We start from the raw sequence: 12,156 nt of genomic DNA on the forward strand, positions 1-12,156 counted from the left end.
ATACACTTATCGACTCAAAATTTGAACGATGAATGAAGAGAAATTTATCTTAGAAGTGAAGCTTCCACGGTGTGAAGAATTATTACAGTACGTACAGTACGTGATATGCGTACAAGTACAACACGGTTCAACCCGGAAAATAAATTAAATAAGAGAAATTTAATTTATCTTGGATAGTCGCAGCCAGCAATGAGATGATATCTGTTGTTTTCTTGCGTATTTCCTTCTTTTAGTGATGGGACATTCGATTCATTTTACTGAATCGATTCATTTGATTCCGTTCACGTTACTGAATCCATACAGTGATCCGATTCACGGCACATTAGTCACCGCTCCTACTGCATCTGTGTAGTATGTACTGGTAAGACAGCAGCAACAGCATTCAGTGCTCGCTGCTGCCATCTGGTCCTCATACTATGAACTCCTTTCTTAGAAAAAAAGTGCTAGTCACTCTAATACATCGAAGGTTTCCGGCGACGCAGGATGGGAAAGGTCTGGGATTAGGAAGGTAGCAGCCATTAATTAAGGTATAGTCCCAGTATTTCTTGGTGTGAAAATGGGGAAACTACGGAAAACCATCTTACGGCTGCTGACGGTGGGATTCGAACCTACCATCCCCCGAATGCAAGCGCGATACTAACCGCACGTCCAACTCGCTCAGTCATTTTTGAAAATATGTGTTTTTCTATCAGCTGGGGATTTTTTAAAATCGTCATATTTTGTATAGGCTACCCGAGATGTACAGTAGCCCGCTGGTTTTCTGATTCAACATACTGTTGGTTAAGTTATTGCGTCAGTCGGCTCACTTACTGTCCACATATGATTCAAGTCTTGTGCAACGACGTGACATATGAACTGAGAGAATACTGAGCCGTTCTTTCCATATAAAACAGGTACTTTTGAGTGGTCATGAGCATGACTCAGTCATAGGGCAGGCTAGAGTCGAGTTTAATGAATTGTCAAATAAGTTATAATACTAAGATTCATTAAACTAATAAATAGTATATATAACCTAATAGCCTACGTACTTACTAGCTACTTCAGAATTATGTTTTGACTACCTTTTTAACACTGCAAATAAATCCATCTATTATTTAAACCTCCCTGTAAGAAGAGGACAGTGAATGCAAGTGGGTATTATTTTCAAATGAGCTGAGCTCGAGAGTCCATTATAGCATACGATTCTTTCAGTGTCCCATGGCTCTGTATGTATTGCTTCAGAGGAAGTTCGGCTCCCCGCCAATGTCCAGTGTACCGATAATGAACCGTGTGTGTGTCTCACTGATCCGCGACTGCGTACGATTCTTTCGGTGTGCCATGACTCACTGTATGTCTCGCTGCAGCGGAAGCTCGGCTCTCCGCCAGTGTCCAGTGTGCCGATAAGGAGCCGTGTGTATCTTGTGTCTCACTGAGCCGTGCTCGTTAACAATTCTTTCGATGTGCCATGATTCACTGTCCCGCTCCAGCGGAAGCTCGGTTCCCCGTGAACGTCCAGCAAGTGTGCCACTCAGCACTGTCCGCTGGGAGTAAGCTGAATCGTGTGCCGTGAGCTCGCCGTTCCTGTGAATCGATTCACTCGGACACTTGAATGAGTCGATACAGTGCTTCGAATCATGCATTCAGTAGCCAACACTACCTTGTTTAACACTCGGAAGTAAAGAATTGATATTATCAATGAGTCTAGGGAGGACTTAAGGGCAAAACACGCTGTAAATTGCCAAAAATACTTATGAAGAGAGGATCAGTTGTTGAGAATAGTGTACACGTGTAAATTTACCACGAGGGGCGCTATCACAGCGTAGATCCTCTGACGCCAGGTTCTCGATTGAGTTGTCACGAGTTCGAATTTGATCTGCAATGTGTTTTATTTTAATATCCCTTTGCTGGGATATGGAAGACACCAATGAAGTTGCTTGCGCATTCCCCTAACCCCCACCTTCCACACCCTACATCTGCATCACGCAGTCTCAGGGGAGCAATTCTAAAACGATAGTTCAGCACGGGAAAGCATTTCGGGTGCAAGCAGTTAACTTCGTCGGCGAATGAGGCTTACATACCTCAGAAGTAGACTGTGTGCAGGGTTGCCAGACGTCCGAGATTTTACGGGACAGTTCCTATCCGGGAAGGAAATTGTTCCGTACTTTGAATATCGTGAGAAATACGCCAGTGTTTTCACCTCTGATATGTACCAAGAGCTTTTCTTCTTTCCTTCAAACAGGATAGATTTCTTCACTCCTTGGTTTCTTTTTCTGGTGTGACTTGGTAGATTTTTAAAATTGTTTTTTATGTTATTGTTTGCAGTTCTCGGGTTTTTCATCCTGGCGAGTAAGACTCGTAGTAATGGACAACTAACTACGATAGTCCCGAGTCCACCACATGTTCGTGTGAAAGTGTCAGCTGTGAGAAATATTATATTCTGTTGACTTGAATAGGTCTGAGCTGTTAATTTCTGTAAATTTTTCATCAGTGCCATGCAGAGATGTTTATGAAGTTGCTAAGAATGACAAAAACTGTTTTCAGAGAAATGAAAATATATTGAAACTGAAATAAATGGTATGAATAATTAAATGAAATAAGTATTTTTCGTATTTGTTTTACGTTGCACCGACGGAGGCAGGTCTTACGGTGAAAGGGCTAGGATTGGAATCGACCGTGGCATTACGACAGGCTACAGCCCCGGCATTTGCCTGGTGTAAAACGGGAAATCACGGAAAACCATCTTTAGGGCTGCCGACAGTGGGGTTTGAACCCATCGTCTCCCGAATACAAGCTCATAGCTACATGGCCCAAACCGCATGGCCTACTTTCTCGGTACTGTAAGTCTGAGTTTTGTGTATAAATGTTAAGACATGCACTATAAAGTCAACCATAATACTAAGCGTATCATTTTGAAACGAAGTTTATAACTTGTAGAATACGAGCCCGGTGATTTCCTCGATCGCACATCTGCCCCGTATTTTGATTTCAGGTATCTGACAATCCTGACTGTGTGGTATTCCACTGGGCATGGTAATGCGATAGTGCGATATACTAGATCAGGGATGGCAGACCTTCACCGACTAGCATGACAATTAAGGTCTTGTTTATTAGGTGTATTTAGTTGCTTTACGTCGCACCGACACAGATAGGTCTTATGGCGACGATGGGAAAGGAGAGGCCTAGGAGTTGGAAGGAAGCGGCCGTGGCCTTAATTAAGGTACAGCCCCAGCATTTGCCTGGTGTGAAAATGGGAAACCACGGAAAACCATCTTTTATTACTTTTTACTGTCTAATGTGCCATCGGTTATTTTCCTTTAAAACATCATGAAAACCCTCTCATTTTACTTCAGTTAGGTATTAGATTGCATTACATATGAATCCATTCTACTGAGTGTTTTATGTTTTTCTATTTTGTAAAGATCACTGACAATCACGTTTCAAAAACAGGCAATTTTTTAAGAATAAGATATATTTTTGCTTTAACCTAATGAAATTTGTAAAAAAAAAAAAATATATACCGGGCGAGTTGGCCGTGCGGTTAGGAGCGCGCAGCTGTGAGCTCGCATCCGGGAGATAGTGGGTTCGAACCCCACTATCGGCAGTCGTGAAGATGGTTTTCCTTGGTTTCCCAATTTCACACCAGGCAAATGCTGGGGCTGTACCTTAATTAAGGCTACGGCCGCTTCCTTCTCATTCCTAGGCCTTTGCTCTCCCATCGTCGCCGTAAGACCTATCTGTGTCGGTGCGACGTAAAGCAACTAGCAAAAAAATATGTCCATAGAATTAATTGTGGCATACATATTTATTAAAGCGTAATATTAAAATATGCTATGCTGCTAGATTGTCGACCTATTTATTACATGTTAGAAAGATTAAAATGTGGTAGTATGTTGCCTGACTTGCCTCAGACGTCTTGTTTGCGTGTCACCTACTGGCACACGTATCATAGGTTCGCCATCCCTGGACTAGACAGTTTAGGGAAACGGGAGACGTAACTTTTCGCGGTAGCTCGGAGAGTGTCGTTCCGGAACGAAGACGCATGCTTGGTCGCTGATGCCCGTTAGACACGCATTATGAATGCCTCATCGTGCAGCTAAAGCGGGCTACATGTTTTTTCCGACAACCTTTGTTCTGTCCAAAGACGCCTAAAGTAGACGGATTTAAATTCCTGTGTATCAATGACCGTTATCGAAGAGAGATATGGACGACGCTCACGATACAAGCCACAGCTTCTGTTACGCTACTACAACGATGTGACAATGATTTTGGCACTAACTCTCAAAACACAAACCATGCCCGGATTGGAAGCCAGCTCTCAGTGTTCTTCATATCGACTGCCGATATACTATCTACCTAGATATCTCACCACAGAAGCTCATACACAGAACTGGATTCCGGCTCTGATTCGCTCCATGTGGCCCAATAGTACTTATATCTTCACGGACGGTTCCAAATTCGCCGACTCGGTGGGATATGCATATTACTGCCAACAAACGGGAGAATGTGGTAGCTTCAAACTGCCGCCGAAACCTCTATTTATACGGCGGAAATTTTAGCTATATGTGCTGCACTTCGTTTTTGTCAAAACAAGCGATTCGATTCAGCTCTCATCAATACGGACTCCGAAAGTGTTATGAAGAAATTATAAAATCTCCCGTGGAATCTCCAAACTCATGGTTATTTGTATGACATCACGGAGCGAGCTTTTAACATCTACTCTTCAGGTTGCTCCATAACATTTCTGTGGGTCAGAGGACATAGTGGGATTTTCGGCAATGAAAAAGCTGACGTACTAGCCAAACGTGGTGCGTCGGAAGAGCTATTTACAGCGCTGCAACTCCCATGGATGGATTTTATTCCCATTATTCGACAACAAATTCGTCACAAATGGTCTACGGAATGGGAAACATCTCAACTGCATAAAGGTAGAGCTTATGCTCTCGTACAACCCAACATCCCTCCTAAGGCATGGTATTATAAGTTTCATCAGTCACGAGGTCTAACGGTATCCGAATGCGGCTCAATCATGGATTATTCCCTTCACATCTCCATCGCATAGGAGTTTTGGCTTCACCGCGCTGTCGATGTCAGTATGCGGAGGATGAAGATCTCAACCTCATTTTGTTTAAGTGTGGCCTTTATGAAGCTTCTCGAAGCCGCTTTTTATCTGAACTATCTGATCTACAAGAGCCGTTCCCGACCAGCGCTGCATTGGTGTTGCACGGTGAAAACAATTCAGTTCTCAATGCTGTGATGGACTTTTTGAGAACCGCGGAAATAAGAATTTGACTTTGTGCTCTTCGCATTGTTGCCTGTGTTTTGTGTTGCGTTTTGTTTTGTGTTTTGTTCGTTCTCCCCCTATTCTTCCGGAAGAGAGATTCAGTGTAGTGTTCTCTACTTGAAGACTGTAGCAATTTGATGTTCATTCCTTTATGTCCTTTGCACTGACAATTTATTGTTTTGTATGTGTGCTGTGAGTGTTCCTTGTACATGGAGGATGACCAAATGTTGTACCAACAAAGGTCAATTAAATATATTTTTTTAAATCCTGTATCGTGCTGAGAAACAGAGGTTCAATAATCGACTAGTATTTGCCGTGGACAACGGACACCGTGATTGGTAGAGTGATATGTTTTTGAACTAATGTGGTATTTTTCCTCGGCAAATTATTATGGGTCGGCACGCGTGTTTCGGCCTTACGGTACCCGATACAGCCGGAATACGTAGCTGAGACATAGAACATTGGTTGTGAATCTATTAACCTCCACAGACTCTCTGGGCTGCCATATCGGGCGCATGTGACGAGATAGAAACGGCCACCGGCCAGTGCTACGATATTCTGGTTCTACTACTGAGGGACGAAAACCAGCGCCCTTCAGGAACACAAAGGCATACGCAGTTAATGGGTAAACGATAACACATACAAATATCCCACTAAAAACAAAATATTTAGATTGATGCTTTCACGGCCCACAAAATGGACATGTTTATGAAAGTCAAAATGAATTTACACACAAACTACTAGACAGGACTAGAACTCCAGCTATCACAGCACGACGTTATTCACTCAGCTAAACGGTTCGGTTACAACGGCAGTTCAGTACCAATTGAAACTCCATGTCCAAGATCGAGGCCTAAAAATCAGAAAACATGTTGGAGAATGAGCACGTGGAAGGAAAAGGAATAGTAAAAAAATGTCATCTGTCTACAGTACTCCAGTTAGTGATGGGATAATCGAATACAAAATAATCGCTTATTCGATTGTTCGGTTAAATTTCTCATTCGATTATTTTTCGATTTTTCATTCGAATGAATGAAGCAATCAAATAGTGAATATTTTTCCATTCGATTATTTTTTTCGATTATTCATTCGGAACTGTATTCGAATGAATGGGGCTTTCGAAATAATCGAATTAAAAGTGATGTTATTAAGACAGTTAATTCGCTCATTTAGTTTCAACATTTGGAGATACGTTTGAAAAAGGCGTATTTCTATTTTTCATAAGAGTTCATCTATTCGCTTTTTTTCAGTCTATTATCCATCCAACACACCTAAACCGAAAAATTGATTCATGACGCATCCGAATGTTCTATGCGATGCAACTGTCACTGGTTTTAGAATACGACTTGAAGTGCGTCCACTGAATTGCCACCTTTTTTAAGAGACGTCTTGTCTCGCTCGTGACCACTTCAGGTGGCGACTAAATTACCTTTCCCCTCTCACCTTTCTTTAAAAATTCGACAGACACACTTTTCAAGGCTTCATAAGTTACATTAACAGTGAGGTGGTGGTGGTGGTGGTGGTGGTGGTGGTGGTGGTGGTGGTGATTATTGTTTTAAGAGAAAGTACAACTAGGCAACCATCCTCTATATAACTCTAATCGGAGAGGAAGGGATCCAACACTTCGAAAAATGAAGGTATCATCCAAAGGAAGACAAGGGCCACGAACGGCGTGAAAATGAATGACTCCCTAGTCCTCGAGTGCTCTAATACCGTCGGGGTCGGAAAAGAACAAGGGAGGTCGGATAGGAAAGATTAAAGTGAGGAGCCTGGTACAAGTAAGTGGAAGCAATGCCAGGACTCAGCTAAGGGCCCCGTGGTCGCCAAACCAAGTTTCAAAGTTCAGAGCCCCTGGGGCTACTTTTAGCCTTGGGTGTTATTCTGCCGCCTCCACTCGCAGCGGGACATTAACAGCGATAGAGCTGACATAAAGATGCCTAAAGAAAGTGCAGTGAAAGTGTTAAATTAAGAAATTCATTAACGACTTCGAAGAGGAATGCTTCTCTACCGAAGGAAAAAAATCCTCTTCTGCACCTTGTGCGAAGTTATCTATAAAGCGTTTTAATGTTCAGCAACATTAGCGACACTGCTAGACACAAAAATGCTGAGATGAATCGTGAGTAAGACATAGGCCTACATTTTTTCCTTTCGTCCTCACGGTGACTGTCGGTGCAATCTTAATTCCAATAACTAATACGATTTTCGTTGGTTTGCGGGAGTAGCGATGTGGTCTCTTGTTAAAATTGTGGAAGACTGCAATATTAATTTTATATATCTTCGGTACTGACCATGGTTTAGTGATTGATAATGAATATATGATAGAGACTAGTGGACTTAGGTTAAAGGAACTAGTAAGGAAATTAATTGAAGTAGTGCAGTAAGATTGTATAATGAATTGTACCGTACCTTTAATGTAAAAGAACTAGTGGCAGAATTCATTCCTTGGAATTACGTATATTTCATTCATTCATTATTTACTATAAAACCTTTACAGTATCTATGGAAGAGGAGGGGGAAAACAACAGGCCCCGTACACTTAATGCCCCCCTTACCTGTTGAAATAATCACCTAAATCCTGAACTGAAACAATCATAAACACTGTTTACAGATTAAGTAACGAAATATAATGTATGCAGATTCCTCACTTACACATCCTTTCACTCTCTGGTTCATTCTGTAATTATTGATTACTAACAGGGTGTGGGGTAATAAGCTTACTTTTGACAACATACCATATAAGTTCTGAGAAAAGTAGATTGGCGTTCGGTTCGCCCATTCAATTAGGGGTTAAGTGATTCTACTCTGGAAATGAAACGAAACTTTGATTTGGTAGAACAAAATATATATTTTTGAAATTGTATATTAAAAAAATAGTAAGTCTTGCTGCGATAAAACAGATGAGAATATGAAATTATGAGATTGCAACTGAAAGAAACTAGGCATGAATTTGAATTCTTCTTGACTGGACATTTAACAATTTATACGGAATATATCCCTCACTGTTTCACTTGACTGTACCTTCAACACTTTGAGTGTAATTACGACGTATTCCTTAGATCTGGTGTTTACTGTAGATGTCACGCCTAATTTGGTGATGTATCCATGTGACTGCTTCTTCTCCATATCATATGACCTCTTTGTAAGTCTGTATGGTATAACTTCTTTGCAAGTGTGTCCTTCTATGACTCCATCAGTTCACCATCCACTTCTCTCTCCACCTTCCGTTTAACTATTGACTCCTGTTGACTGACTGAGGCCACTCCATCTTCGTTCACTTAATGGCCAACTGTGCCTCTCCTTCCAGTAGAATAATGACTGACGCTACAAGATACACCCAGCTTATATAGATGTTAGGTTGACGCACCTACATAACCTCCAGAAATAACTATCATTTACTCCCACCTCGCGACAAGTGTTACCTACAATGGCGAAATAGCCTGGAGCGGCCTGGGTTTCTCAAAGAAAGTGAGCTCAGTGCTAAATGCTCACGATGACGTAGCCATGACGTAGCGATGACTTGACAGAAATGCCAGCAGTATTGCACAATGTAGCAATGTCACATCCACATCTGATATATAACAATTCTCACTGTACATGTCTTGAGTGTTATTCTACACATACGTATATATGCATACATTTAACTACAAACACGCAAGCGACGAGCATTGCAGAATCGAATTGAATAATAATTATATTACAATAATAGTAATCTCACAGATAAAATAATAATACGGACATAATAATAATAATAATAATAATAATAATAATAATAATAATAATAATAATAATAATAATAATAATAATAATAAAATACAGATATCACTTTGTAACAGGATTTGAACCGTTACAGTTCTTCCACATATTCACGCACATTTTCTCACCGCATGTGCTTTCTAACATAATATTTAACTGTATTTACATTCTTACATTTCATGTTGGCGGGAGGTCGTTTCGAAGCCGCGCTGAGCGATCAAATAAACCTAGTTTGTAGGACCGGTAGGACTTGGCTCGCGTAAACGGGAGTATATACACACCCCTTTGCTCCTGTGAACGGTACTGGAGGGATAAGGAGAGTCGAGGGAATGGTGAAAGGTGAATGGCCCCCGTGAGGGACTTGTGGAAGAGGGTGACCGTCTCTTTGTTTACACGAGGAGGCGATTGACGGGAGGGAAGGCAGACAGCTGTTCTTGCTAATTAGTCGTTCAGCGCACCGTAGGATTCCTTCTAATTTGTGAAGGTTAGCCGCAGTAGTTGGTCATACGATCATTTTCCATTTTGGGGTCATACTGAGCTATTTTTAAGAGCATGTTTTGGCTATTTTAAGGTCCTGAACATCCGAACTCCAATCGGTCCCATATGTTTATAAATAGATGTGTGGCTAGATTCATAACTTGCTTTTTTGTGATATTTATTGTAATATGGATAACTAACATTTACGTTTAAGACTGGAGGTGATGACCTGCGATTTTAGAAGCGTACTTCTGTTATTAATTGGAACATTTCTTGTTCACTGATATCTCATTTTTTAATGCGCAGGTGGTGGAGTATCTCTTGGAGCACGGCGCTGCAGTGGATTGTGCCGACTCCGACCAGCGTACGGCTCTGAGGGCAGCGGCATGGGGCGGCCACGAGGACATCGTATTGGCGCTGCTGCGGCATGGTGCTGGCGTTAATCGCACTGACGACGAGGGCCGCACGGCGCTGATCGCCGCCGCATATATGGGTCACTCTGAGATCGTGGAACACCTCCTGGACTTTGGTGCTCACATCAACCACGAGGACGCTGACGGACGCACGGCGTTGAGCGTGGCGGCACTCTGTGTTCCAGCCAATGAGGGCTACGCTAAAGTGGTTAATATTCTTCTGGAGCGCGGCGCTGAGGTCGATCACCAGGATAAAGACGGCATGACACCGCTACTTGTGGCTGCCTTCGAAGGACACAGGTGATGCATCTTTTCTCTGCACTCTCAAATTTCCTTGTTTATTTTTTATTTTTCATCTTATTTCTTTTCTCGTTGACCCTTGCTGTAAATTAACATGCTTTACTGTATGTTGATTTGTTCTACAAACTCAGCCCGTTCCTGAAATTTGTAGACAATTTCAGAAATTGCATTCTACTAATATTTTCAAAATGAACTACATCATAGCACACCATCCGAGACAAAATCTTAGGATTCTGGAGTAGCCTGGAAACAAATCGACGAGGAAAGTCCTGTGGGAGTTTGTATGTGGATCATACATGTTACGAAAAAACTGAAATTTAGGAGAGAGAGATTCTGGATCTTTTAAACTAAAACAATGGTAGTGATTGTGACAATGTTTGTAGATAAACCAGCTACGTCCGTTGCGTCAACTATGCAGTGTATGTGGCGCACAAATATAATGCTTTATAATTTGTTTTAATCAGTCACTACTGATCTACATTTAGGGCAGTCGCCTGGATGGCAGATTTCCTATCTGTTGTTTTCCTAGCCTTTTCTTAAATGATTGCAAAGAAATTCGAAATTTATTGAATATCTCCCTGGGTAAGTTATTCCAATCCCTAACTCCCCTTCCTAATAATGAATATTTCCTCCAATTTGTCCCCTTGAATTCCAACTTTAACTTCATATTGTGTTTCTACCTTTAAAGACACCACTCAGACTTATTCGTCTACTAATGTCCTTTCACGCCATCTCTCTACTGACAGCTCGGAGCATACCACTTAGCCGAGCAGCTCGTCTCCTTTCCCAAGTCTTCCCAACCCAAACTTTGTAACATTTTTGTAACTCTACTCTTTTGTCGGAAACTACCCAGAATAAATCGAGCTGCTTTTCTTTGGAATTATTCCAGTTCTCGAATCAAGTAATTCTGATGAGGGTCCCATACACTATGCTGTCAGAGGAGTGAGCTGTTTTGTATTTAAATATCGAATTAAAGGAAGATTAACTTTCGAAGGGATACAATGAGGTAGTTTTTATTAACTATGCAGTAAACATAGGCCTACTCATTTACACAACTTGACGCTGGGGTTCCCGAGAAAAAGGATCACCAAACCTGGTATAGTTGCATGTAATGAACTTAATTTTTTATCCGTAATGACGTAATACTCAAGTCAGATTGAGAAACCGAGCGAGTTGGCCGTGCGGTTAGCATATATTCAGGATTTAATGGGTTCGAATCCCACTGTTGGCAGCCCTGACGATGGTTTTCTGTGGTTTCCTATTTTCACACCAGGCAAATGCTGGAGCTGTACCTCAAGGCCACCGCCGCTTCCTTCCCACTCCTAGGCTTTTCCTATCCTATAGTCGCCATAAGACCTATCCGTGTCGGTGCGACGTAAAGCAACTTAAAAAAAATCAAATTGAGATGAATCCATCCCACTAGAATATTACATTAGCTTTTTAAAAGAAATACACTTTCCAACTATTTTAAATTGAAAGAACATGTTTCGTCCCTTGTTGAGGACATCTTCAGCACATATAAGATACAAAAGTACCTTAAACCAAAATACATGGCAAATGGTTTAAAAAAATTAATGTGCTAAAATTAATTTGTGAAACTTTTAAAACCTATGTTAATATAGACAAAGCTGCATGTAATATGATTATCACTAGCCATGGTCCACACCCATGTTGTACTATTAGTGGTGGATACAGACCGAGCAAGTAGTTGTGCAGTTTGGGTCATGTAGCTATCAGCTTGCATTCGGGAGATGTCGACAGCCCTGAAGATCGTTTTCTGTGGTTTCATATTTTCACACCAGGCATTTGCTTGGGCTGTACCTTATTTTTATTTTTTTTTGCTATTTGTTTTACCTCGAACCGACACAGATAGGTCTTATTGCGACGATGGGATAGGAAAGGCCTAGGGAGTGGAAGGAAGCGGCCGTGGCCTTAATTAAGGTACAGCCCCGG

The 12,156-nt window shown here is 41.5% G+C and overlaps 1 protein-coding gene across 1 annotated transcript in view; it reads left to right on the plus strand.

Moving 5' to 3' along the window:
* The window catches only part of LOC136884254 (ankyrin repeat domain-containing protein 50), a 320,592-nt gene that overhangs the window by 259,823 nt on the left and 48,613 nt on the right, over nucleotides 1-12,156 (plus strand). Inside the window, exon 4 of the mRNA XM_068230117.1 lies at nucleotides 9,797-10,203. Coding sequence (XP_068086218.1) covers nucleotides 9,797-10,203 — 407 coding nt within the window. The remainder of the gene's footprint in view (nucleotides 1-9,796; nucleotides 10,204-12,156) is intronic.

This window comes from Anabrus simplex, chromosome 1 (genome assembly GCF_040414725.1).
Source record: "Anabrus simplex isolate iqAnaSimp1 chromosome 1, ASM4041472v1, whole genome shotgun sequence".
NCBI classification, from domain to species: Eukaryota; Metazoa; Arthropoda; class Insecta; order Orthoptera; family Tettigoniidae; genus Anabrus; species Anabrus simplex.